General features: G+C 46.2%; 1 protein-coding gene across 3 annotated transcripts in view; it reads left to right on the top strand.

The window, feature by feature from the left end:
* Positions 1 to 26,365, top strand: part of MST1R (macrophage stimulating 1 receptor) — a 55,652-nt gene extending 29,287 nt beyond the window's left edge. Inside the window, exons 5-21 of one of the 3 annotated variants that reach the window (XR_014522323.1) lie at positions 320 to 490; positions 2,777 to 2,955; positions 8,362 to 8,536; positions 9,107 to 9,252; positions 10,911 to 11,072; positions 11,972 to 12,065; positions 13,800 to 14,027; positions 14,666 to 14,812; positions 16,679 to 16,844; positions 17,103 to 17,195; positions 17,633 to 17,824; positions 18,498 to 18,578; positions 19,672 to 19,853; positions 22,366 to 22,475; positions 23,215 to 24,296; positions 24,330 to 24,721; positions 25,697 to 26,365. Coding sequence is in view for 2 of the 3 variants with exons in the window: in XM_083488641.1 (XP_083344767.1) it covers positions 320 to 490; positions 2,777 to 2,955; positions 8,362 to 8,536; positions 9,107 to 9,252; positions 10,911 to 11,072; positions 11,972 to 12,065; positions 13,800 to 14,027; positions 14,666 to 14,812; positions 16,679 to 16,844; positions 17,103 to 17,195; positions 17,630 to 17,824; positions 18,498 to 18,578; positions 19,672 to 19,853; positions 22,366 to 22,475; positions 23,215 to 23,380; positions 24,585 to 24,721; positions 25,697 to 25,931 (2,667 nt within the window). In the remaining variant the exon portion in view is untranslated. Of the gene's footprint in view, positions 1 to 319; positions 491 to 2,776; positions 2,956 to 8,361; positions 8,537 to 9,106; positions 9,253 to 10,910; positions 11,073 to 11,971; positions 12,066 to 13,799; positions 14,028 to 14,665; positions 14,813 to 16,678; positions 16,845 to 17,102; positions 17,196 to 17,629; positions 17,825 to 18,497; positions 18,579 to 19,671; positions 19,854 to 22,365; positions 22,476 to 23,214; positions 24,297 to 24,329; positions 24,722 to 25,696 lie in introns of all 3 variants that reach the window. The other 2 variants (XM_083488642.1, XM_083488641.1) reach the window with 2 other exon arrangements.
* Positions 26,366 to 26,747: the final 382 nt, after the last annotated feature.

Here is a 26,747-nt window from a genome sequence, read left to right as displayed (position 1 = left end):
ATACAAACCCATTTTCCAGTGAACACTTGGGTGTGCATTTTAAGGCTCCTTTGGATACATATATTCTCCTGCCCCACACCTGTCTGTCATACATGATACCAGGTGTGGGGTGGTGGGTGGTCAGCCTGCTGGGGGAAATGATCTCACAGTGGGTTGGAGATTCAGTGCTGCTGACCTGCACTGCTTGGCAGTGGCTATCTAGGGTTTCAGGCAGGGATTTCTCCCAGTTCCACCTGGAGACATTGAGGATTGAAACAAGGACCTTCTGCATGCAAAGTTGAGCTCCACCCATCCTCTTTTGCAACTGTCCATCTTGCAGGTGTCCCAGGTGAAAATAACTGGTCCAGGCTGTCGCCATTTCCTGACATGCTTCCGCTGCCTGAAGGCAGAGCGTTTCATGCAGTGTGGCTGGTGTGGAAATGCATGCACCCGTCAGGAAGACTGCAAGGCAGAGTGGAACCAGAAGAGCTGCTCTCCTGTCCTCACTGATGTACGGAAGTATCTTCTTATGTATGACATTGCCTAATGGTACATTGACATGGCGGCTTATGCACACTGCAGCTATGCTCACTGAGCTATTTGGTGCTTTGGGACTGCCTTAGTTCTTCCCTCCACCCTTTGTTAAATGTCTGGCATTTTTATATTTCTGTTTGTCAGATGTGTTTGTCATAAAGCCTAAAGTACTCTGGGCATCTTGGGACCCATAATGCCTGCATTTCCTGAGACATGCATCACCTGCATTTTGCATTAGTTATTATGTTTTCCACGGGGTGTATTTTTTCTTTCTGTCTTAACCTCTTGCTTTGCGTGTTCTTCCAAATAGAGCACTTAAGACATCTCCCTCACCACTGGCTCAACTTCTCGAGTGGAGCCATGGGGGTGGGGGACAACCCCCCCCACCCTTCCTCTCTCTTTTATTCTGTGAGACCCTTTTCTCCTTTCCTGAAAGGATGACTTTAGCATGGCATCATTGAGCACTGTGTTCTCCTGCGTTTTGCCTATAGTGAGGGCAGTGTTGTTGTTTCCCAAACAGAAAATCAGAAAACCCACAAACCTAGCACAATGAAAGCCTATATCGATATTACACATTCACATCCTTCGTATCTTTTGGAACGACTCACTGCATTTGACATACACAAGGAACAGTCATGTGGGGACAAAGGTGGGCTGATGAGTTTTCAGCTATAGCGCGAAAACTCAAGCAGGTTGGGGCTGGTGCACATGAAACAGGCAGTATGTGGAGACCACATACACTTGCTCCTTTTACAGCAGGGGTGGGGGAAAGCTTTTTCAGGCCAAAGGCCACATTCCCACCTGGGCAACCTTCTGTGGGTGTCATGCCCGTAGTAGGTGACGCCTGAGGCAAAAGTGGGCAAAGCAAGAAATGTAAACACAGCTTCTGTATGGCTGTTATCAGAGCTCAAGGGCACATTCCAGACAAGCAGAAATGCTCAGGGAGGATATGACTAGGACTAGTGAGAGGTGTGGATGGGAGAAGGAGGTGTGGCTGAGGACTAGATAAAGAGAGTTGCCCTTGGACCCTGGGCCCGAGGTTCCCTAGTTCTGTCAGAGAGGCTGCCTAGACACACACTCCAGGTGTACAGTGGCTCCTCTGGGAATGGGGTCATCTTCACACCACTGCGGGCATCTAAAAAGTCCCCTTGATACTAATAAAGAGTCTATGCATAATCATGGTTTGCTGCTGGGGCTGATTAAGACTGTCGCTTTGTGGCTTTTGATGTGTCCGCACAGCGATTCCTATATTCCGTTAAGGTGAGTTAATATTTAGCAGAGCAAACTGTTCTGAGGTAAACTCTTAACCATTAACATTAGTCACTTGTCGTCACAGGGAGTCACTAGGTCAAATTACTTTGGCTTCAAAAAGAGGCAGAGTAACAGCTTGATAAAGGAATAAATTTAAACTTCTACTTCACTCTTTCTTTATTCATTTTTTAACTAGATAAATAACATATAAAATATTATTAAAGAAGCACACTTAGAGTCGTTTAAATGTTTCACCATTTGCATATTTTGCTCCCTGTATTAAATTTTAGGCAAATGCTGTGATACCGTGTTTATACTGATTTTGAATATGGGCAGCAGATTCAGATCTAAGCTCACCCTTGAAGCAAACTGGGTGGCCTTCATCAAGTCACTTTCACTTGGCCTCAACAGTTAAGAAAAATAAGTTTGTGGTGAGCATAAAGCAAGGGAGTATTAAATGTTCATGCTCAAATATTTTCAGTACCAAAGTAGCACTTTCAAGAAGTGGGAATATCCCAGCTTGCTGCTATTCACCCTTGTTCAAGGTCTGGTTGGTGACTTCATCGCACCATTAGTTTAGCCTGACCATGCCAGCCTTGATCCTAGACAGTTTTTGAAACCACATGTTAACTAATTGCAGATAATTGGGATATCTGCCAATTTATGTTCCCTGTATGGACTCTGTGCACCTTTTACTGCATGCAGTTGAACGTTCCTGCACTTGGTCCGAGCAACAGCTTATCCTAATAATTCATTCAACTTCCTTCCTCCAAATGGAAGTGAATCCTAACCTAAGGCTTTTTGCAGCAGTTAGGGAAGGGCCTGGAGAAAAAAATTGCCATTCCCATGTAAGTTCTCTTTGTGTCAGAGTATGTCTGCAGCATTGCCTGGTGCCAATACCTGGGTCTTATTGGTGTTTGGAACTTGAGCAGAAGATAGGTGTATCTAAGGGCTATTCAAATCTTGCTGGTGACTGCGTAAGTAAAGCTTTGTGTATCATCTGCTTTCACAGTTCCACCCCAGAAATGCACCACTACAAGGCAGCACTAAGGTGACACTCTGTGGCTCAGGCTTTCGTTCAGGTTCATATTTCAGTGGCATGGATGCCTCACCTTCAACTCTTGGTGACTACAAGGTTACAGTGGGACGGAAGAATTGCACCATACTGTTTGAAGAGAGCCTAGAAAACAGGTAACGTTTGAAAGTTAAAAAACACGAAGCCTGCAAACATCATTCCCCCTTCTTTCCTATTCACTTTCTCAGTCCGGCATCTACACAGACTAGCATTCTGTAAATGTGCCTTATGCATGTAAGAAAGGTAGGCAGAGAGGAATTCTTGGTGGCTGTTTTTCTTTGGAGATTCACCACAATCTCAGCCTGAGCACCTTCTGGAAGACTTGCTAGGCCTGTGTGTCTGGGCTACCTTTGCAGGGTGAAGGCAGGTTGGATAGGTCAGTAGAAGCATGGAGACTTCCCATGGTGTTATAATTATATATAAATTCTGTTTTAATTTGGAGAAGTTAAGGGCCGTGTTCAACCATCTGGTCCCACTAGTGGAAGTCTGCACAAGGGGGAGGAGAGTAGAGGAGAGAGCATGCCATCAGGCAAGCAGAAACACTTCAGCTGGTGGAGCAGTCTGCTTAGCACTATGTTGAATTATACCCTGTATTTTCAGGTTGAAAGCTGCCCTGAACCTTCAAAATAAGATGGACTATAAGCAGGCAGCCTATAATGTACAAAGTTAAGCAATATTCCCTCTTGTCCAGGAGTTTTACCTTCCAGGTTGGAGTTCAAGATCGAAGGGAATTCCTTTGTGCATGCTTGCCCCATGGTCCCTATGAAGAACTATCTCCCTTTGGTGTTGTTCTTCAGTGCTTCACACCAGGAGCATACTGAATGATGCGTAGATTAAGGGCTGGTCCACATTTCCACTTGTCCTGTGCCTAGAAAGCACAGGTCTGAGGGGTTTCACCCTTGTCCTGTTCTTTCTAGGCACAGGTCTGAGCAGTTTTCCATTTACCCCACTGCTTTCCCTGGGAAAACCCAGCACTGAATGGGAGCAAACGCCAATCTGCAGAAAACCCGATTGACATTTGTTCTGATTCAGCGCTAAAGAGCAGGTTTTCCTAGCAGAAAGTGGAAGGACAAGTGGAAGTCTGGATGAGCCCTTAATCTCAGAAGCCTTGGCTGACAATGGCCCAGTGCTCTGTTCAGACTCCACGTGGTATGTGTGAGGCCAGATGGGGAGAGTGAGGCCACAGCTGATAAGCTGTCTGGGGAAAACTTGTGGAAAAGTGCTCTCTTCTCTTGGTTTGGACTCTGTGTTTCCACTGCTAAGGGACATTAAGCCAGCAGTGGTCTAATGTTTTCTTCAGCTTCTGGTATCTTCCTGAAGGAAAATGGGGCCAGCCAAGGGACAAGTTTAAGAAGACATGGGGCTATGTTGGGGTACGGTGTAGGTTGTGTGAGAGCCTTAGTGAACAGACTCTCTTTCTCCTTTCACCTCAGAGTGTTTGTACCACTCAGCTTAAATGAATTTTTGTGTGGCTTGTTGTTCTTTCCTCACAGCTCCCTGAGCACCATTAGAAGGGAATTATAATATGAATAAAACATTGGTGCTGGTTTAGAATGTTCTTTTCCAGAGCTCTCAAGATGAAAGTATGAAAGTACTGTGGAGTGTAGAATATATGTGGCATCCAACAATCTCAGTAGAATCCTGAGATTCTAAGCACTTTTTTACGGGGGGAGAATTTTCTAGTCTTCATGGTTGCAGAGGTCCTGCCAGTTCAGTGAGGGTAGCAGTTCAGTCATTGAGTAATTGGCCCCTTTTACTTAGCACAGTGCTAGCCATGTGGCTAAATCCATCTCTCTCTCATTTAATGAATGTATTCATAGACTAGATGCAAAATGTGGGGCTTATGGTTAGAATATGACTTTTTCTAGAGTTCCTTCTGGTACTTCTTTCTGCCTGTGTGAGGCCCTCAGATGATGTCATAGCAGCCTTACACTTACATGTTGAAATCAGGAGAGGAGACATTTCTGTGTGTCACAGTTTAGACATTGGCAGCTTTCCCGGAGCGGAAATGAAACAGCAGTTTCTACTGTTCCTATTAGTACAAATAGAGTTTCACCTCCATGGCCCCTGCTGGAATCAGTCATTCTAGTAAGCTTTGATCTGCATTAAGCAAAAAACTAAAACCAACAACTGAGCATTGTCTGGCAGCATTTTATTCGAGAGGGCAGGTCATATTTGGGTAAGGAAATGCCTCTTAAAAACTGTTTAGAGGGAGAAACAGAGGTATATAGGAAGACATAACAGGAATCACAGTTGTTACGTCTTGCTATCCCCACATCCATTTTTCACATCTAACTCTGGACTCGCAAATGGAATGGGTGAATTGAATTCTTCCATTCCAGAAATGATCAAGTACCGTATTTTGCGCCCCATAAGACGCTCCGGCCCATAAGACGCACCTAGTTTTTTGGGGGGGAAATAAAGAAAAAAATTTTTATTTCCCCCCCAGGTGCGGGGCTGGAAGAACCAGGTCGGGGAACAGTGGGAAGGCACGCTCTGCCTCCCTGCTGTCCCCCGAGCTTGTGGGGCTGGCGATGGGGAGAAGTGCACCAGTCCCGGGAGGGCAGGCAGCTCTGTGCCGCCATCCCGAGCGGGGCGGGACTTAGCGCCCCGCTCGGCATGGCGGCGTAGACCTGCCTGCGGTCCCGCGACGGCAGGCAGCTCTGTGCCGCCATCCCGAGCGGGGCGGGACTTAGCGCCCCGCTCGGGATGGCGGCGTAGACCTGCCTGCGGTCCCGCGACGCAGGCAGCTCTCTGCCGCCATCCCGAGCGGGGCGGGACTTAGCGCCCCGCTCGGGATGGCGGCGCAGAGCTGCGCTGGTCCCAGGAGCGCAGGCAGCTCTGCAGGGCCACCGGGAGCGGGGTGGAGCTTCTCCCCCGGCTCCCGGTGGCCGGGCAGAGCTGCGCTGGTCCCAGGAGCGCAGGCAGCTCTGCAGGGCCACCGGGAGCGGGGCGGAGCTTCTCCCCCGGCTCCCGTGGCCGGGCAGAGCTGCGCTGGTCCCAGGAGCGCAGGCAGCTCTGCGCGGCCACCGGGAGCGGGGCGGACCTTCGCCCCGGCTCCCGGTGGCCGGGCAGAGCTGCGCTGGTCCCGGGATTGCAGGCAGCTCTGCGCAACCCTCGGAGCCGGTCTCCCGAGGGTTGCGCAGAGCTTCCTGAAGCCTGGAGAGCGAGAGGGGTCGGTACGCACCGACCCCCCTCGCTCTCCAGGCTTCAGCGAAAGCCTGCATTCGCCCCATAAGACGCAGGCACATTTCCCCTTCATTTTTGGAGGGGAAAAAGTGCGTCTTATGGGGCGAAAAATACGGTATTTCCAAGCTGGAGCTCTTGCTTGACCCAAGCTGATCCATCACCACAATCCCTACTGAGGATGATGATAAGCCCTCTGTGAAGGAAGCAGTTGATGGAGTTATAACAGCATGCTGGAACCCAGGCATTGTGTATTTACAGAAGCTGACTCCCTGAGTTGACCCTGCAATATGCAGGTGTGCATTCAAAGAAAATTGCCACAATAATATATATGTATGGACCGTATTCAACTAACTTTTACTCAGAGTGAACCTCTTGAAATGGATGGGCAAAAGTTAGCACATCGTTTTTTGCCTAATTAACATCACGAAAATTAGGGTGTGCATTAGATTTGATGGCTCATTTATATTCTCCAGCAAATCCTTTTTTGGTTTCAAGGTTTTGAAAATTGAGGCACACATTAGATTCGATGGCACATTAGATTCGCGTAAATACGGTAGATTCCAAAAACCATGGGGTAATCAAACATAAAACCTAAATTTCTATATTTTTCTGAAGGTGCTCATCTATTAACAAGGATAAAAAGGACTTCTCCTATCCTACCCCATTAAAAGAGAAGCATTAAAACAGACCATAGAACATAGCACATTTCAGTTTAAATTGAGATCCCAAAGTCTGGGTGAAGAGGAATGCCTTTGCCTCGTTCCTCAAAACTGGCAATTTTGGCATCGATAAGCTTTTCTGGGGACAGCATTCCATAGTTGGGCAACTACAATGGAAAAGACCCATACTCTTGTTGCCAGTTTCTGCAAACACACCCTTCAGAGATGAATTGCTGTAAGGGAGAGATGCAGTACATTATCTTTTTTTAAATATTTTTTATTGATTTTCTTTCTTATAACAAATATCCATCATCATTGCTAAACATTCATTTTCCAGTTTCCCCCCTCCCTGTTGACTTCCCTTAGCTTCCATTTCTGGTTTGTTACATCAAATGATACAATCTGCTGTTTGTATTTAATACTATGTTGTCCCATTGTTATACTTCTTGTTCTCTTTAAATAAAGTTGTAAATGTTTATTTAAACCCTGCCAGTGAGTTCATTTTTTTGTTGTTGTTTCTGCAAATATGTTATAAAAGATTCCCATTCTTTTTCAAAGTCACTATTGTCCTTTTCACACAACTTGTCCATTAGTTTTGCTAACTCTGCATAGTTCATCAACTTTTCTTGTCATTGTTCTTTTGATGGTATTTCTCCAGTCTTCCAGTTTTGTGCTATTAAGATTCTTGCTGCTGTTGTAGCATAAATGAATAATGTCCATTTTTCTTTCGGCAGCTCTTGTCCTAAAATACCCAACAAAAATGCTTCTGGTTATTTAACAAATGTTATTTTAAACATTTTTTTCAATTCATTGTATATCATTTCCCATTTTTTTTAAAAAAAGTAATCTTGCAATCCCACCACATATGGTAAAATGTACCTTCTTTACATCTCCAACAGTAAGGTCACATCCTTCTGACAAATTTGGCTTGCAGGTGTAGGGAGATAAGGAACTGGCCTGCAGGTCAGATAATGTACTGCATCTTTTTTTTTTTTTTTTGAGGTACATTATGTGACCTGCAGGCCAGTTCCTTATCTCCCTACCCCTGCAAGCCAAATTTGACAGAAGGATGTGACCTTACCCACCTGCCATCACTATGACATCAGGTGATGCTGCACTTTGAAGCCCTGATTGCTGAGACTTCAAAACACAGTGCGGGCTGTTTGAAAGCCCTTTTGCAGATAACCCTCTCTGCTCATTAAACCTCTAAAAACCAAAGCTACTCTTTGAACCTCCAGCTTTCAGAGGTTCAAAAAAGAATGGAATTGGTTTCCATTCAGAGGAACTGCTTCCTTCTGCTGGAGCAAGGGAAGCAGGCACTGTTCATCAGCTGATGGGAGCGCACCTTGCTCCAACGAAGCAATAACCTTGATCTTATGTTAAATTCATTAATATTCCTTTGAAGCCACACCCTCATGTATAACATCAGGTGTAGGGTAGGTAGGTGTGGCTTGCCTGAAACAGCCCTGCAAGTCAAATGTGGAGGTCCAGCTTTCCAGGTCTGGTTCACAGGCAGAAGGTTCCCCATATCTACCCTAAGATTAGTAGTGTACAAGTGAACTATTTTGAATAATTTTCCATTTCATGGTGCTAAAGAGCCACTAGACTTTATTAGGCAGATCATAACCACATGAGTTTCTTATGCATCCTTTCAGCACCCTTTTTGCTTTTCAGGTACAGTGAAGTGCCGCGCTGGAAAGATTACGTTGAAGTTATTGTCTGCACTTTGACACCAAAAGAGGAAGTGAACATGCTGGGGCCACAGAAGGTTGAGGTCACTGTTGTAGAGAAGGAGCACACCCCATTTTACATCAGTGGCTCCGCAGTCCTCAGTGGCTTTGAGTTTAAGGTGAGCCTTGGTTTCTTTCCACTACCTTTGCTCCTGCATGCTTCTTCATGGCTGTTGTTCATTGATGTAATGAGAATTTAATAGACCCGCTAAGAGCCAGTGATAGGCGTTCTTGTGCTCTGCAGCTGGTGTCCCATGGGAGCTAGTGGTGCAGAGGCATAATGCAAGATTGCTGATCTCAGCTACTGGGTTTGGGTGCTTTCGTGGGAAACCTGCTTTGTATTTTTAAACTCCCAGGTCCAGCCCTGGCTTTTCTGCTTAAGAAATCTCTAACATCAAGTTTTATTACTTGAGAACAAGTAATCAGCCACTCTAGGCAAACGCTTCTCCAGAAGAAGGTCTTGCAGCCTCTACTTTTATTCTGTTTTCTGGCTGTTGATCCTGATGGTCAGGATTTCTTTTAATATTTTACACCAAACTACCTTGCCACAGCTTAAATTCATTACTTCTTATCCTTACCTCAATGTCTGTGAAAAACAGTGGTCTTCCCTTTTCTATCTCTAAGTTAGTTACAGGGCTCAGAGAGTTTGATACAGTGAGTTTAGCATTTCTTCTCTTCACTATCAACAGCTGCCTAAAATAACTTCTATCCACCCGCCGTACGGCCCACAGGCTGGAGGAACAGAGATCTTTATCCAAGGACAAAACGTTCTGGTGGGAGGCACAAGGAAGGTGATGGTTAATGGTCGGGATTGTCCCTTGGTCTCAAGGGAAAGGTATGGCAAATAGTGACACTTAATTGTAACATTGGCTTGTCGGACTGGGAATTGCATTCATGGCCTTTGATAAAGGATAGAGCTATGGTTTTCAAAATACATTTAGAAAGTTGATTAACACATTTTTGACCACCTTCCAGATATGTTGGATTTTTCTCATTTTCTAGCACTCTAGCATTAATGTGAAGCTAGTGGACTGACCACAGACATTAGCTAGGCTGGTTTGAGGCAACCTTATAAGATGTTACCAGCTTCCTTATCTCTCCAGTTCTTTTGGTATTATCTCCAGGAAAATGATACAGAGTATCTAAATATAAATGGTCAGTGTTTGAGGTGTCAAAAATATCCTTCCCACATCTTGATGATGCAACAGACAGCTCTTTTCCTGTGTTCTTTTGTGTGTAAATCTGTGGTTGCCTGCCCCTACACCAGTCATCATCTTCTTCTTCTTTTTTGGCAATTGCTCGTAGTCATACTTTCCTAATGAGTCACAGTCTCTATTGCTTGTGTGAAAGCAAATGAACCGAGTAGAGCTTTGCAGGGCATGTGAGTTCATAGCCATCTGCCCTCTCCCTTTGTTATGAATGGTTATGAATACTCCCATAATCATGCTTACTCTAGGCAGAGGCATGTGAGGGAGAGGACAGCCACCACTCCTCTTATCAACCATCTTCTGCCTATACAGTACTGTATGGAAGGAAAGTTTTAGCTTGAACCCACTATTTTTTAAGGTTCCTGAAAATGAATGAGGATGACTTAGGATCTAGTTACAACTTCAGTGGAAGATAGAAACATGGTTTCGCATCTCTTCTCTATCCCATAGTGCATGGTGGTTGTGGTCAGGGCTGGTGCCAGGCCATGGCACAGTGCTAGTAGTCCACTCCTCATCACCCACCCCAACCAGGACAGGACCTTGCCTTACTTGCCATGGCTGTGGAGGCTGCCACATGCTTTCTCAGCCTTCATCTATCCCCCATATGCTTCAGATGGACGAGGAACAGCACTTCAGAATGGGAACTAAGCTTGGTTCCCATCTACAGCCACCATCTTAAATTACCCACAATGCAAAGCTCAGACCCATATAGCCCTATTAGACTATGAACCTATGAAAGCAACACATTTGCTAGATCTATGTAGTGGGGCATGGCATTTTGGATCCCTTAGAATTGTGGGTGTCCACTATAGATGGGGAGCCAAGCTGTTAAGCAGCAGCAGCACTTCCACTCACCAAATGAAAAGCATCCAAGGTGAATGGCAGCACAGCCAAGGGCAGAGCAGTGAGGGGACCCCTCCCAAGTCCTTGAACCCCTCAGCCAGTGCCTGACCTAGCTGGACCACGGACACCGGGTCTGGTTATGCTGCATCTCCTTAACTAAATTAGTCATGCTCTTATCAGGCTGTGCCACATGAGTCTTGTCAGGACCTGCATCCCTGGTGAAGCATTCCCACATCTCCCAGAGTGAGCAGGCGCAGATAATTGTGCGGGGGACCCCCTCTTTACATGGTGGCAGTTTGCAGGCATGGCCCAGCACCGTGACATAACATACAATGATGCAGTTATGCAAAGGACTGCCTCCACCCTGACCTTGTGGAGGATGGGACTAAATGGGAGGTGGCTGAGCAGGGCCTTACCATGCTGTTTGTCTTCTTTTCCCCAGCCAGAAAGAGGAAGCCATAATTTGTACCACCCCTCCTGTGAACAACCTGGGCAACGCTTCTGTGACTGTAGTAATAGATGAACAGCCATTTCTTTCTCCGAAGCCCTTCTGGTATCGAGAAGATCCCCAGATACACCATATCTCTCCCAACTGCAGCTATGAGTGAGTGGACACCCTTATTCAGCTTTCATGAACCTGGTGCCCTCCAGATGTTTTTGGAATATAACACACACACACAGCTAACACTGCCTGGTGCTGCTTGAAGTTGTATTCCAAAACATCTGGAGGGCCCTTGGTTGTCAAAGGCTGCCCTCATTCTTGGAAGAATGTCTTCTTTCCATCCTGTGTCATTGCATTCCCTATTCTAGGCTTTCTGGGAGGCACATCATGTTATTTATGAAGCAAAGTTCCTGGTCCCAAGCCATCAAATATCTCATTTAACCAAATTAAATGGAAGCTCCATAGCAACAGTGCTATTCAGTGCAGATAAAATGTAAAGGGACCCCTGACCATTAGGTCCAGTCGTGACCGACTCTGGGTTGCGGCGCTCATCTTGCTTTATTGGCCGAAGGAGCCAGCGTACAGCTTCCGGGTCATGTGGCCAGCATGACTAAGCCGCTTCTGGCGATCCAGAGCAGCGCACAGAAACGCCGTTTACCTTTCCGCCAGAGCAGTACCTATTTATCTACTTGCACTTTGACGTGCTTTTGAACTGCTAGGTTGGCAGGAGCAGGGACCGAGCAACGGGAGCTCACCCTGTCGTGGGGATTCGAACCGCCAATCTGCTATTCAGTGCAGATACCCGGAGGTAAATTGCATTGAGGTCAGTGGGACTTAATCCCAGCTAAGTGTATGTAGCATTGGGCCTAAATCTCATCCTAAATAGGCCTTAGACTGGCCTACACAGACCTGGATGTTTATACCACCAGGAACTGAGAACTGGATGTACCATTACCGATTTCCTATGTTTACTGCTCAGGTCTGCCTACACAACCAGGATATACCTGTAGGATCTCTTGATATGGAAACTTTTTCACAGCCTTCTGATTTTTATTCTTCAGGGGTTCAAATATCTCCATCAGTGGCACCAATTTGGATTCAGTGTATTATGCAAAGGTGCAGTTTGAGTCTGCCGGAGTGCTTACTGAAGCTAAGGTGAGTATTCTAGGTGGAGGGAGAGAAATGAAGTTTGCAATCCTAAGCACACTTTCTAGAGAGCAAGTCTCATTGGCCTGAGTAAACATGCTGCATATATAAGATACTCACCATATCAAAGTGACCCTTCTCCATATAAAGAAACAAAAAGGACTTACAGTACTTCAGAGGAATTCTGTGTTTAAGCATTAGAAATTCTTAGTTTCAGAATTTTAGATGTCTTCTGTGAAACAGATTCCCACAAGTGTGGGACACCCAGTAAGAATACCTCCCTGTATGTCCATGTAGGGACTTGTCTCAGAGATGGACTAATGGAGAGGATGTTCTCTGTCAACCCAATAAATCATTACAATTTGAAGGGGGGAAGACAGTCTGTAGTGACGTTTTAGCTCACCAACAGGTAATGCAAAAGCAAAGTTTGTGCGGGAAGGTGCCTCCCTGCTGCTAAATGAGTAAGAATATCCTTGAATAGTTCTTCCAGGACTACCTAAAGGCATTTTCTTTCATTTGTGTGAAAAGCTGAACTGAGGGGCACCTAGCTATGTATAGATTGTGGTTGTTTTATCCTCAAACATTTACATTTCCTTTATGGAACGTACACTTTTACAACCTTTTTAGTCGTCCCCACCCCCTTATATTTCAAGTACTCGGTTGCTGTTGTTTTTGACTTTATTTTCATTCTTCTTAACAATTTCTCCTTATGTTTTGCCTTAAATAAACCTGGTTGTGAATCTGCTCATTGTAAAACCTTTCCCCATCAAATCACATGAAAAGTGCTGGAATTGTGAATAGTTTGTTCAGCAATTAACATCCTTCAGAATTTTTATCCTGGATGATCGTATCATGTCTTGCCGTGGCAGATTAAAAAATCATTTTTGTCAAGATTGGAAAAAGAGACCAAAAACTGTAGGAAAGGGATAGAATACTGTGCAGGGTATAGAGGAGGAGGAGTTGTCGTCGTCTGTATTTGTAGGCCACCTTTCAGGGTGGTACCAACACATTTAATAAAATGCCAGCATGAAGAGTAGATAAAAATTGGATTTAAAAAAAAGTAAAATGTGCTTTAAAAAAATATTCAGAACTATTGTTTAATGATCTACAGAAGTAGATCATTAAACAATAAAAATGCTAAGTTTCTCTTAAAGAATAACTTGGTGAATATTAAATGATATAAATATATTAGCCCTAATTTCTAAACTGAATCAATGTCTTCTATTGAGTTAAAGGAATATTTTCTATGAAAATGAAGAACTTGTTCAATTATTTCTCAAATATGAATTCTTAAACTCTGCCTGATTTGCAGATTTTAGATGTTTACTATTGTTTAGGAAATATATGATGAAGTATCACCGAGAGACTTGATTATTATTATTATTATTATTATTATTATTATTATTTAAATGTGCCCTTTCCCTCTCACTGATTAAATCATGATTTAAATCCCATCGATTCAGCATGGTAAAATAACAGTGTGAAGGAAGCAACAAAATTGATCGTTAATAGGTACAGAGCAGGCAAATTAAATACAGCGGCACAGAATGCATAATTAAGCTATGGAATTTATGTAGTTGGTCTTTCATGGTAAGGCATATTCTTCAACCCCTGAATTTCACACTGCCCTTCCTATTTAGTTTACAGCAAGGTGTGCCCTTGAACGGAATCCAGTGTTCCAGCAGTGATCAGATAGATATAACTAAGTCAAATGAAGTTAAACTGTTCTCTTGGTGTCTTCAGGATTGTAAGGGGGAAAGGTCTGCTGCGAGCCTCGTGTGCCAGAGTCCTCGCTACCCATTGGAAAACAAGGCAGCGAGCATTCATGGGAACCTGAAGATCTTGATGGATGGAGCTCTGAGGCACCAGACATTTCGCATCCGCTACTATCCCAAGCCAGTGATTTACCCCTTTGAGCAGCAAGACCAATTGTACACAATCAATCCAGGAGAGGATGAGATCGAGATCCATGTATGTAATTGTCAGTTGGGCAACAATATGTGTGAACAATATTGCTGTGCCCACCTGAGCAGTGGGGCATCAGAAAAACCTAGGCTGCAACCCTAGGCAACACCCCCCCCCAACACCTGGGAATAGGGTTGTACTTCTGAGTAAACATGAATAGGATCACAGCCACGGAGGACATAGCGGCAGTGTCTGCAAGTGGGGTTTTCTGGGAATATATAATTCTCTGCACAAAGAAGCTGCTCCATTGTTGGCTGTTTTGAAGTTTTTGTGAAGTTGCAGTGCTCATATGTGTACACTCTTTCCATAGGTTGAAATTAACTCACAGAGCCATTTAGCAGCATATGAATTGGCACCAAGAAATCAAGCTGTATATAGTGAAGGGGGGTAAATAAAACGGCAAGGGTGGTGCTGCTGTTTATAGTTCCCCATGTACTAGATGTGAGCGGGAGGGGATTGGGATGAGGGTAGGGATGCTAAAGCGTCATCAAAACAGTTGCTTCTGGGTAGGCAAAAGTGCTTGTGGATTCAGAGCAGGGTTACATGGGAGTCTGGGAAACATGGGGAAACAAAGCCAAGAGGCCCAGTGAGGAAGATCTTTTCCTGAAATGGGTTAACATATATGTCTTTATTTGTTTGTACAGCATAGAGGACTGGACGCTCTAGCAGGCTGCATGGCGATTTCTATGACCGTGGCTGGCAAAGAATGCCACCCCACTGTGCTGAAAAACGAGGTGACCTGCCGAATCCCCGGGGACCTGAACTCCCCTCTGCATCGTTTGCCAGCACAGGTGAAGCTTGCAACAGTTCTCCGCAACCAGCACTGATGCCATGACATGCTTCTCTCTCTGCCTCCTCTGGCCCATTCTCCTTTTTGCAGTTTGGCCTCCTCCCATCATGTCCTTTTTGGCTGCTTATGCCTCTGATACCTTTCAGCCACTCATTTGGTTTTTCCACTACTGGCTGCAGAGGAAATGGAACTGAACAAACGTGGGGCAGTAGCTCCATGCATTCTCATTCTGACAAACTTTTGCCCCCTTACTTCTGCTTCTCTCTCCTTTTAAAACATATAGGCTATTTAATAACGCATGTTTGAGAAGTAGTGAAGGCAGCAGCCAAGCATGACATGGCTCCCAGGAAAACTGATCTGGGTTGCATCCTGTTGATGTGTCATCCCACATCATCTATAACATCTGGCCTTTGTAGCAACTTGTGAGCTCAGAGCAGACTTAATTCTGACCTTTAAAGAAAGTCTTTAAAGAAATACCTGGCATAGCTAAACCAAACAAGCCGCAGATACATTTTTACAGCAGAACATTGGGAAATTTCTGGCTCCCTTTGGCACTACTCCTTAGACTCATTTTTCATTAGGAAAGGGTTTTTCCGTGTCTGGAATTCACCAGGGACTCCTAATAGTTTAAATAAATTTTAAAAATCCATCTGTGTATCCACAAGACTCTCAGGAGTGGGGGTGAGAAAGAGGTGGATAATCAGTTCTGCTGCCTTGGAGTTCCTGCACTGAACAGCACATGGTGAAAAAATTGGTTCTGGGGCCCATGCTTGCATCTCTGCCCACATTCTAGATGGCACTGATTTTCAAGGGCACACCCAGTATGACTCTAAATACTTTCCCTGGGTCATTCTCTGCTGGTGTGTGGGCACTCTCTGTTCTCAAAGGCATTGCTACAGGCCAACTATGGAATGCATGTGCGTTCTCTCTCTTTTTTGTCTGGCCATTCCAGAGTTTAGAATTTATTGTGTGTGTGTTTTCAAGTTTATTTGTGTACAGAGCTTGCCAAGTCCTGCCTAAAGAAGGAGTCGGCTTCTTGTCTTAACTACTGAAGGGGGCGCGGGTGTGTGTGTCTGTCACTTCTATAGATTCTGTGAGAGAAATTACACTGTATATGTGACTCTCTGATTGCTTCCTGCCCCTCTTGGGTTCCTTCAGGTTGAGAGAAGGACAAAGGGGAGGAGCTGTTTATCCTTTTCCTTACTAGCTGTTTTTCATCCTCAGTGTATCACTCCCTGACACACACCCTTGCTGATTTTCTCCTCAAGAGAATAAAAGACACAGCTCTGTACCATGTGTCCTGCTGCCATCTTGCTACTCTCCCTCCAGGACATTTCATGGTTCTCCTCCTCCTCCTACAAGAGCATCACAACCTTAGTAGAGATGCCTTCTTTGCACTTGAGTCTAGACTTAAGGAATCCTGTGCAAAGATGAAGCCCTGCACTTCCCCTTTCCCATGATCTCTTTTCTTCCTGCCCTGTGATTCCTCCTACCGCTATCATCATCCCCCTTCTGGGCAGGAAACAGACCCAACAGACGGACTCCAACAGCCCCCTTCCAAAATGTCACCACAGCACACATGGAGTCTCGCCAACTATGCCCTTCCATGGAATCCAAACCTTGACTGACCACAAGCTTTGGGACTAATAGTGCAATGTACACAACAGCCCTCCAGGCTTCTAAACAAACTAGGATATTTGAGTTGCTCCCTTTCTGTCCAGCTGGCAATTTGTTATACAAGGTTACTAACGTGTGATAGTTCAGTACGCTAAAGCTTTGCTACCTCTTGGCTCCTTCCTGCCCATTGAACGCCATTGCTCTGGCATGGCTGATAACCTGCTTCCATCATGTCCTTTCCTCCTTTTAGATTTGTGTGAATGGAAACTGCACAGACCTAGGCTTTGTGGTTGTGAAATCCTCCTTATCTCCTGTTGCTGTTACCTTGGGGACCATTGTAGCCATCCTATTCCTCTGCTTCTTGGCATTTTTTGTGATGAAATTCATGCAGCGGAAGAAGAAGAAGAAGAAGTCAGGTAAACTGCAAGCTTCTCACAAAGCTTTCTGATCAGAGCAGAGCTTTCAATAAAGGTATTCATTCAACTGCATTTCTCCAGTGTTTTAATGATTGTGCTGGTTTGCGTCTAACTGTGAGGCCTCCAGTCAGAGCATTGGCATATATCAAATCTGGCTTAGTAACTGGGCTGGCAAGATGGGCAGGGTTAGGCATGGCAGGGAGAGGCTGGGCGTACAAACTAGGAAAGAGAACTGAGTGTTCCTTTTTGTTTCTGCAGGAACTGAAAACTTGGAAAGACTCTCAAGCCTCAACAGGGGCATGACGAGCATCCCTCTCCTCCCCTCCAACCCTAATTACACAGATACTGCTGGTAAGGATGCATAAAGAGACGCTTAACAGCTCCTAGTGCTTTGGAGCAGCTGGGATAGGGTCATATAAGTGGTTCTGGTCTAGTGCATTCCTATTGTGGGATTGCCTTGGCAGGCTTAGTCGTATGGTATATTTGGCTTTGCACCAGCAATCATGTCCCAAGTTGATACCAGGATTCCCATCATCATCTCCACAGTTCACTCTAAATGGTCCTATAAATGAAAAGCACCTATCCCTTTCCATGCCCCAGTTCTTTTGGTCGTTTTGTTTGGGAGGAACATGTGGCATTCCATTGACATGTGGGGACACCGTCTTGCCAGGAATCCAGAAGTGACCCCGTGGCAGGAGATGCAAAATGAACAATTATTACCATTTTGCTAGCACCTATCTAACGCCAGTCTCCTCTCCTCTGTTGTTTTGATGGCATTGCTCTAGCAGAGCCCCGTACTTCTAGAGTGAGTCTTGGAAGCGCCTCTTACACAGGAAGCAGTGACGGTTCTGCCATGCCCTTCATGCGGGTACCTTCTTACTCCATTAAAAATTTTCGGCCGCAACTCTTAGAAGAGGTGAAGGACGTTCTAATCCCCGAAGAGCAGCTGGTTATGCAACAGGACCAGATCATTGGCAAAGGTAAGTGCTGTTGAGGTTGCCTGTATCAATCACCCATGGTGTGCAAAGCTTTGTTACAATTTCTACAATCTGTGTTTGAAGAGTACCCTTACCTACCCACACCACCATGCTAGATGCGTTTTTAGGTGCTTTTCTCTGCTAGGCATTTCAAGTTACCATCTTGAAAGCACAGACTTTAGGGTTACTTAGGGTAGCACCCCATTAAGTTGTCCTACTAGCAGAATGATTTCTGCCTTTGCAACGGGACTTCCTCTCCCTCTGCTTTCTCCACAACCCTTATCTGTTCTCCTAACCCTCTGGAGAATATATGGGGGGGGGGTGTACTGGCAGAGGAAGTCCCATTGCGCAAGCAGAAGTCCTTGCACTAATTGGACAACTCTGTTGGATGCAACCCATTGGATTCTTGTTCAGGATTAAAAGCCATAACATGCACACACACCCATGTTAGCCTGGTAAATGTGGCACATCTTCACAGTGTTTTCTGTTCTATTCTGTGCCTCCAGCACAGAAACAGCCTATGCAGCACTCTCATGTTATGCTTCACTCAGGTGTGCAGCCTTCTAACTGCAAGAGGCTGATGCAAAAACTCAAGGGAATAGATTGGGCTGAGAGTACCTGGTTTGCATGCTGGGCTGTGTGTCTAGTAGGTCTTTTTGTTCTTTTTCCTGTCCAGGTCACTTTGGGAGTGTTTATCATGGAACGTACATAGATTCGGACCATAGACATATACACTGTGCTGTTAAATCTCTGAACCGTGAGTAATCCTTCCTTCCTCTCATAGCAATGGCAACTGCACTTAACTGTCCTGCAAAAGGAAGCCAAGGGACGAAGGGCCTGTTCCCTCTCCCTCCTCACCAGCTGCTCACCCGGTCATGCCCCATTGTTGCTGTTATTTAAACTTGAAGGACATGCTCTATGTCCCTCTTCCAGCATTGGAGTGGACAGTTCCTAAGAGTGTTCTGCTTGCTTAACAAATAAAAGTGAATGGGCTCTTCCACCCCCTCCCCTCCCCTGAGAAATGGCGCACCATGCTACTTCGACTGGACTATAACTAGCATAGATTCGGTTCTGTAGGGGAAGACTTGGCAATTCAATCATCGAAGGAAGGCCCTTGGATAATTCCTTCCTTAAATGGCACCGTAATCTGGATTCTAGGGAGACTTGCCCTACTTTGCACTCTCCTTCAGCTTTGCTCAGTGACATGGTACAAGGAGACACCATTAGCTTAAGTGCCATTTTCTGCAGCAAAGTCTTGATGTCCCTTTGCAATGTCATTCCACTCAAGAGTAGGTGGATATAGCTGTGAAGAGAGGTTGGGGATGGGAGGACATGCTGTTAAAGCTTCCCCAAGGAAGCTCTTCGACACACTTCAGGAAACAGTCCTGGACTGGGTTGCGGGGAGAGGGAGGGATGCTTTTGTAACCAACTTCTGCTGTTTGTTCATCATCTCCAATGAGACATACCAAAGGCTTCCAGTTCAGCCAATCACCTTCAAGGCCTTGTTGGCCTTCTGAGTGTAGTCTCAGAAGAATCCTCCTTATCAACAGCATCCCCTGGGGCCTTGGGAAGCAGAGGGACCCACGTGTCACATTGACCTAGCCCTGCGCAGTTCTTACTCTGGCTAGGCATCCCTCCCTTATTACCTGCAGTGTTGACATTCAAGCGTAGGTTTAACCTGCTGCCATGTCCTGTCCCAAGTCCAAACGAGCTACTTGTGCCATCCATAACAGATCTTGTGTTGCTTTCGTGCGCACCTCCTGCACTCCAGTTCCCATGAGTTTTGCGGTTCCTTGAGTGGATGTTCTGCTCCGATGCCTTTTCACAGCCTGCTTCCTTTTCTCCCCCAGGAATCACGGACTTGGAGGAGGTGGAAGAGTTCTTGAAAGAGGGGATTCTGATGAAGAGCTTTCACCACCCCCACGTCCTCTCTCTCATTGGGATTGCCCTCCCTCGGGAGGGGCTTCCCCGGGTGGTACTGCCATACATGAAGCATGGAGACCTGCGGCACTTTATCCGTTCGGAGGAGAGGGTGTGTACTGCTTCCCACTTTGGGTTTACGCCAGCAAGTCAGCCCTTGGAGGGCTTGCTCTGGGAGATGAGCATCTCAATGCCAATATGCTGACTTCCTGATCCTGAAGCTACCGTTGGGTTGAGGGTGGTTCACACCCACCTAGTGAAGTGGAACATTTAAGGAAAGGGGGTACTGTATCAGACCCTTCCTTCCTCTCCCTTTCAACTCTGGTCGGCTTTTGCTTTGGCCTTGTGAACCCCCTACATCCCTGTTGCAGGGTGTCTTCCTGTTCAATCACTGCAGTTTTTGCACATTCCCCCAGTTAGGTGTTCACCACCATGGAATGAACAATGAGTCAACTGAGGGTTTGGGCCCCCCTCCCCCAGGTGCGGCAGGGAGAGAAATCCATCCTGCAGCGCAGCAGAATTTGTTAACTCAAGCATTCTCGTCAGGTTTCTGCCAGAGCCTTCTATATGTACGAACCACCTTATTTTTGCAGTAGCTTCTGCTCTTGCAGCCGGGACCTCAGCATCCAAGGAGCAGAGGTTGTGTGTTTCTTTGCTTTTTGCTGACTCGGAGCCTTCTTGAGCAGTAGGAACGTGAGCTGGTGGCTGATGTACCTGCTGCTGCTACTGCCAGAGACGCAGAGCACAACCGTGTCTCCCTCCCACCCTGGCCAGTGCAGAACTAGCTACTCTCTGCTGAGAGCTGCAGCAACACCATCTTCCCTTTCACTTTGGGGAGAAAAACAGAGCCAGGGGTAGTAAGCAGGCTTCAGTTTCACCACCTCTGTAGCCACTGTCATCTTCATCATTACTGCTTGCAACGATCAAGTAAGTGGTACAGTTACCATTATTGTGTGTGGCCACCTAAGGGTCTAGCATTTCTACATAGGAAATAGCATTAAAACTTCGTGTACACTGTCAGGTGTGTGACCGCTCAACACGTGTATTTTTACTATGTGTATACATGGGATCATTTCCCTGCAGGTTTCGTCTTATTTCTACATAGAAACATTTTATCTGTGCACACAATATGTGCCATGTAGCCTCATTTACAAAGCAAGATTTGACATGCACCATGCACCATGACAGATTTAAGACAAGGAAGCAGAAGCCCTTCAGACCATTGTCATCTTGCCTAAGTCTGGAGTTTGAGCAGTGACCTCTGGCAGCACCTGCTGTGTCTGTCTTAAAAGAGTTTGAAAACAGGCCCCACAGCAATGTCATCTTGTATCCAATGATTACATACAGAGAATTGAATCTTTACGGGGATCTAAGCCAAGCCTTCGCTTCCTTCCAGCGACTTGTCAGTAGCAAGGCCTTGGGGGGATGGTGGGGAGTAAAGCTTTTCTCGCAAAAGCGCTTTTCAAACAATTGCAGCGCACCGTCCACAGACCTCACCTTGAAGAGACTGCTGTTTGAGGTGCAGCACACTTTTAGAGCAGTTGTACGTTTGAAATAGGGACACTTGCTGAGGCTGCTCATTCGCTGCCATTGTAAACACAGCACGGAATGTTGTTGCATGTGTACCTTGTGTGCTTATTGGACGCAGGGGGAAATGTCATAGCAATGAGCAACAAAACTCCTTGGGAATGGCAGTGACTCAGTGGTGCAGCGCATACTTTACATGCAAATGGTCCCAGGTCCACTCCAACTTGGTACCGTCGAGTAGGGGTAGGAATGTCCCCTTCCTGAAATCCTAATGAGGTGCAGCAAGTCAGTGTTGACAATACTGAGTGAAATGAACCAGTAGTCTGACTCGGCTTCCTATGTTCCTTTCCCTTTATCAGCCCTGTTTCATTAGCTAGCTGATCAAATACAATCATGGCCAGTTTTAAACCTTTTACAGCAGTATGATTTTTTTGCAATATTTAACTTCTTCTCCTCCAACCCTAAAATAACATGTGGCTTTAAAAAGAGAGAGAGGAGGAGTACCATCACCTTTACTTTACCTCTTATGTTCAGATACTCTATCCCACTATTTTTGCTGAAATGGTGCTCATGGGACAAGGGCAATTAAAAAAAAAAGTGGTTGGGACACACTTTGAATGAGATGGGGAGAGGCAATGAGAGCCTCTGCCCACTAGGGGGCCACAAAGGCATGCTCATACATAACGCATTATTATAAAGTCTTAACCAGGGAAGCTGCACATAAGACTGTATTCGTGCGTCAACATCAATTCCACATATGGCTTGCACCCTGCGCAGGCCTTGTCAAGTAATGTGCAAGTGTCTGTGCCACGTGCGCTCCCAAAAGAGAATAACTTTCTACCGGCAGAAAATTCCCACAGCCGAGTGTCTGTCGGCTCATGCGCTCATCCCATAGGACAGGGTGCACTCCATTTCCCACCCAGAAGTGATATCCAAGTAGCAAATTTCCCCCATGTGAAGTAGCCCTGAAATTAGCTTCAGCTGTGCTGGCTTGAGGGAGTTACAAGCAAGCAGTTCAGACCTCGAGAGGGGCATAAACTCTAGAGCCAGATGGAAAACTCATTTTAAGTTTCCTCTCCCTCCCCGCTCTTCCCCAGAACCCGACTGTGAAGGATTTAATAGGCTTTGGGCTGCAAGTGGCTCGAGGGATGGAATATTTGGCCCAGAAGAAGTTTGTGCACAGAGACCTTGCTGCTAGGAACTGTATGTAAGTATTGAAATGAGTGGGTAGAACATTGTGGTTGGAGTGCTGGACTGAGGCCTGGGAGGCCAGGGTTCAATCCTCACTTGGCCATGAAACTGACTGGTGGTCCTGGGCCAGTCACTCTCTCTCCCTCATCCCTAAGCTACCTCTCAGGGTTGTTGGGAGGATAAAATGGAACGGAGGAGAACTCCGTGTGCCACCTTGAGCTTGAAGGAATATAAATGTAATAAATAACAAATACCTGGCTGGGCCTTCAGGCTTCCTGGGTGTGTCTGTCAGACATCTTCCCCTGTCAGCTGATTTATTCCCTGTGTTTTGACAGAAATAGGCCCTCCCTGGTGTCAGTATAGATATTCCCTACCTACAACTGCTTTACCTTTGCACCTACTATTTTTGTGGAAGCCTTGTATTAGCAGGCAGAACAAGCCCCACAAGCTTCTCTCACTGTGCGACAGCTTCGCCTTGGTTGGGAGGAGCACCTATTCAGTATGGTGGTTGCTCATTACATGCAGGGCTAAGCTGTTCTCTCTTGCCCTTCTAAAAGCTGTTTGGGAAACCGCTAAGCGCTCATAGGTCTTGAAAAGGGCTGCAAACGCTGATTTCTCAGGCCTGGGCTGAAATGTCAAAAAGTCCAGAAGTGGGACTTGAGTCGCTTAATGGTGCCTCCGTGACCGAGGGACCGTAATTCATTTGGCTGCAGTGTGTGTTCTAAACCCTCCCCTCTCCTCTCTGTGCTTTGCAGGCTAGATGAGACCTTCACAGTAAAAGTGGCAGACTTTGGGCTGGCCAGAGACGTCTTCGACAAGGAATATTACAGCATCCGGCGACACCGCAGAGCAAAGCTGCCGGTTAAGTGGATGGCCCTTGAGAGCCTGCAGACCCAGAAATTTACCACCAAGTCTGATGTAGTAAGTGCAAGCAAAGGCAGTGGGGGCTGTTTAGACATGGGAACCAGGGTCATCTTCTTTGGCGATCACTCATAGCCTAGTAAGATTGTCTTCCATGAACAGGGTCTTAACAGTGAGCCCGTAAGTGACTGTGGAGGCCAATTCTGGACCCACGCATCCTTTCACAGTGAGGACATAGGTTTCTGGGTGGAAGTTGATCATGGTGAGGGTTTGCCAAGCGTATCTTCCTCTTAGCATGTTTCACCCTTTCATCCTGAGTTTGAGTGTCTTCAAAGTCCCTGACACCTTCGGTAAAGGCTGTTCTCCAATTGGAGCAATTGCAGGCCAGTGTTTCCCAGTTGTCAGTGTTTATACTACATTTTTAAAGATTTGCCTCGAGAGAGTCTTTAAACCTCTTTTGTTGACCTCTTTTGTTGACCACCAGCATTACACTTTCCATTTTTAAGTTTGGAACAGAGTAGTTGCTTTGGAAGACGATAATCAGGCATCCAAACAGCATGACCAGTCCAACGAAGTTGATGTTGAAGAATCACGTTCACAGTGTTTCCTGTCCTAGCTGTATAATTGCTGCAGTGGGAGTGGGGAAGAGTTTTTTCATCCCAAGGGCCACCATCCCTCATGGTAAACTTACCGAGGGCTGCATGGCAGCAGTGGGTGGGGCCAATACAAAAAGTAGGTTGGCCATCCACATAAAGGGCCACTCATAGAATCAGAATTATAGCGTTGGACGGGCCACAAGGGTCATCTAGTCCAGCCCCCTCCGATGCACTCATATACATCCACACACCTGCACATTCATACCTAGCCATATACAAGCACACACATTCATTCACACTTACTGTCTCTCCGACACAGAGCTACTTCCAGACTCTCGCTAATCACTGAGTGACATAACCCATAAGACTCTCTGGATTACGTGTACATATTGTTAGCTCATGTCAGAAAACAGGCCCCTTGGCTGTCCAAGCTAGCCAGGGCAGGCCTCTCTTCAATGTCTTTGTGCCCCTGTGCATGAAAGGCTGCATCTTAACACTGTGGAAACACGCAATGCTTGGTAGATGGGGGATGCTGAGGAACCAGGCGAACCTCTCCTGGATGCCCTCCTAGGCTGTTTGCGCCCCTTCTGGGGGTCACAGATCTGCACTGCCACCTGTGCGTCCTGCTATATGTGTTCTCCATCTGTGCATTCTGCTCTTCTGCCCAGTGGTCCTTTGGGGTCCTCATGTGGGAGCTGATGACGCGAGGGGCTTCTCCGTACCCTGAAGTGGACCCGTATGATATGACCCGGTATTTGTTGCGAGGAAGAAGGTTGCCGCAGCCAGAATACTGCCCAGATTCTCTGTGAGTACATATGAACTTGGGGGAGGGCTGTTGAAAACCTCTGCCTTAGGGAAGGAAGGGTTAACAAGACCCTTGAAGCATGTGGAGGGATAGGAGGGCTGAGATGGCTTCCAGGCTACATGAAAATATGTGAGGAGAAGCACAGGCAGTCATATTTGGGGGGAGTGTTCTAGAATTCTATGCAGAACTATGCAGATTAAAAAATGTGTACCCCAATAAACTGGGGTGTGTGCCTTGAGTATATTCCCCTGGCAGAGGGAAAGGTAAAAAGAAGCTACAAATGAGATGGTGTGGGGGCAAAGGTTGGGCTTACTGGAAGAGAGACTACTCCTTTCTTTTAATTGGCACCAACCTTTTAAAATTCATTTTTCCTGTACAACCCTTACTGCTAGCCTTTCCCGGCATTCTCAGTGAACAATGAGGTTCAGAGACCTGATACTGTTCAGATGACCCAGATTCCCAATGTGGTGAGATTTGCTAGAGACAAACATCTGGCGAAATTTTTGGAAGTGACTGCAACACAATATAGCACTGCAATGAAACTTACCAAGTCCATCAGACTTTGGGATGCTTGTGAAGCCCAGAAAGCCTGTTCTATCGAGTCAGATTCAATAGTGCCTAGAGCTGCCATGAATATCCAGATTGATAGACCCACTGAGGGCCTCCATCCCTTCCTTGCAGTCCCCTCCCAGCCATGCATATCATAAGTACACAGCCTATTTGCCAGATGTTCCAGAGCCCCAGTTTTCTATACAAAGCCCAGTGAACATGAGCCAACAAGCAGGATCATTGCCTGTGGGCCAGGGGTTGCTGGAGAATGAGGAATGGGAATGCATGGCAGATTGTTATCTTGGAACGTGCCCAGGAGATGGTGTACGGCTATGCAGTACCACAAGTCTACACTGTCCTCAGGCTTTGAAGCTAGAGGTCTTGGCCTTACATTCCCCCTGCTGTAATGTGTGTTTAATCTGACAGGTACACCGTAATGCTGAATTGCTGGGCCCCAAGTCCTGAGGAGCGACCAACTTTCTCTGCAGTAATCCAGGAAGTGCAGCAGATTTTAGCCTGTCTAAAGGGGGAGCATTATATCAACCTGAATGTCACTTATGTCAACCTTGATCAAGACCAGCCTTTCCCCCCTTTGACCAGCTGTGAGGATGATCTGGACTCCAGTGGGCTGAGTGAGGAAGAGGCTGCTACTGTGCACTGACTGATGCAAGGCAACTCTCAGGTAGCACACCTGAGTTGAGCCTAACACTATGCAAGCACTGCCAGCCTTTCATTTCTCTGAGGAAGCTTCCTGACTCATCCTCCATTTGAGCCTTGGCTTGCTGCAGCTTGGATTCTCCAGTTGTCCTGCAGCTTCCCTTCAGGCATCTCCCACCTATGTGGGTTCAAGAAAACCGTGGCTGGAGACCTTCTGCGATATGATTCCCCTTGCTAAAGGGCTCAGGAAAAGGCAGAAATAAGCTCATCCCTTCCATAAGAGGTGGGGGCAGGTCCCCTTACCCCTCTTAGAATAGTGAAACATCCAGAATATGTGGGACCTTGGATGCTGGCCTGTTTTAGAAAGGGCTATAAAGTAATTTAATGTCTCAGCCTGTGGCTGAATCTGTATATAAAGGAATAAATTGAGTGTTGTTTGCTGTTTGTTTCAAGGACTGTTTTTCAAAGCGGGCCTTTCTGTCTCATGTGATGCATATACACGTGTGCTGTCAGAGGGTCTGTATTGCTAAGATGGCATCCATTATGCAGTGGAGCTGCAGGCAGAATTGGGAAGCAGGCCGAGTGACCCAAAATGCCCTCTTTTCAACATTGATCAAGTCTGGCCCCCTGGCCCTCCCAGCTTGCTTAGCATCACATTGTATTGCTCCAACAGCGAGTCCTTTGTCTTTGACAGCTCTAAGTGGCTGCACTTCCCATGAGTTCTTCACTCCAAGGTCCTTTACTGAGTCAGCCCACAGAGCTACCTGTTGTCTGACTTGCGGAGCTAGGAGTGGGGGAATAATCGGATTCCGATTCCAAA

Source organism: Podarcis liolepis, assembly GCF_965112155.1.
Source record: "Podarcis liolepis genome assembly, chromosome: 2".
In the NCBI taxonomy this organism is placed as follows: Eukaryota; Metazoa; Chordata; class Lepidosauria; order Squamata; family Lacertidae; genus Podarcis; species Podarcis liolepis.
Note: the sequence above shows the minus strand (reverse complement) of the source record. Positions and strands in the feature narration are given on the sequence as shown.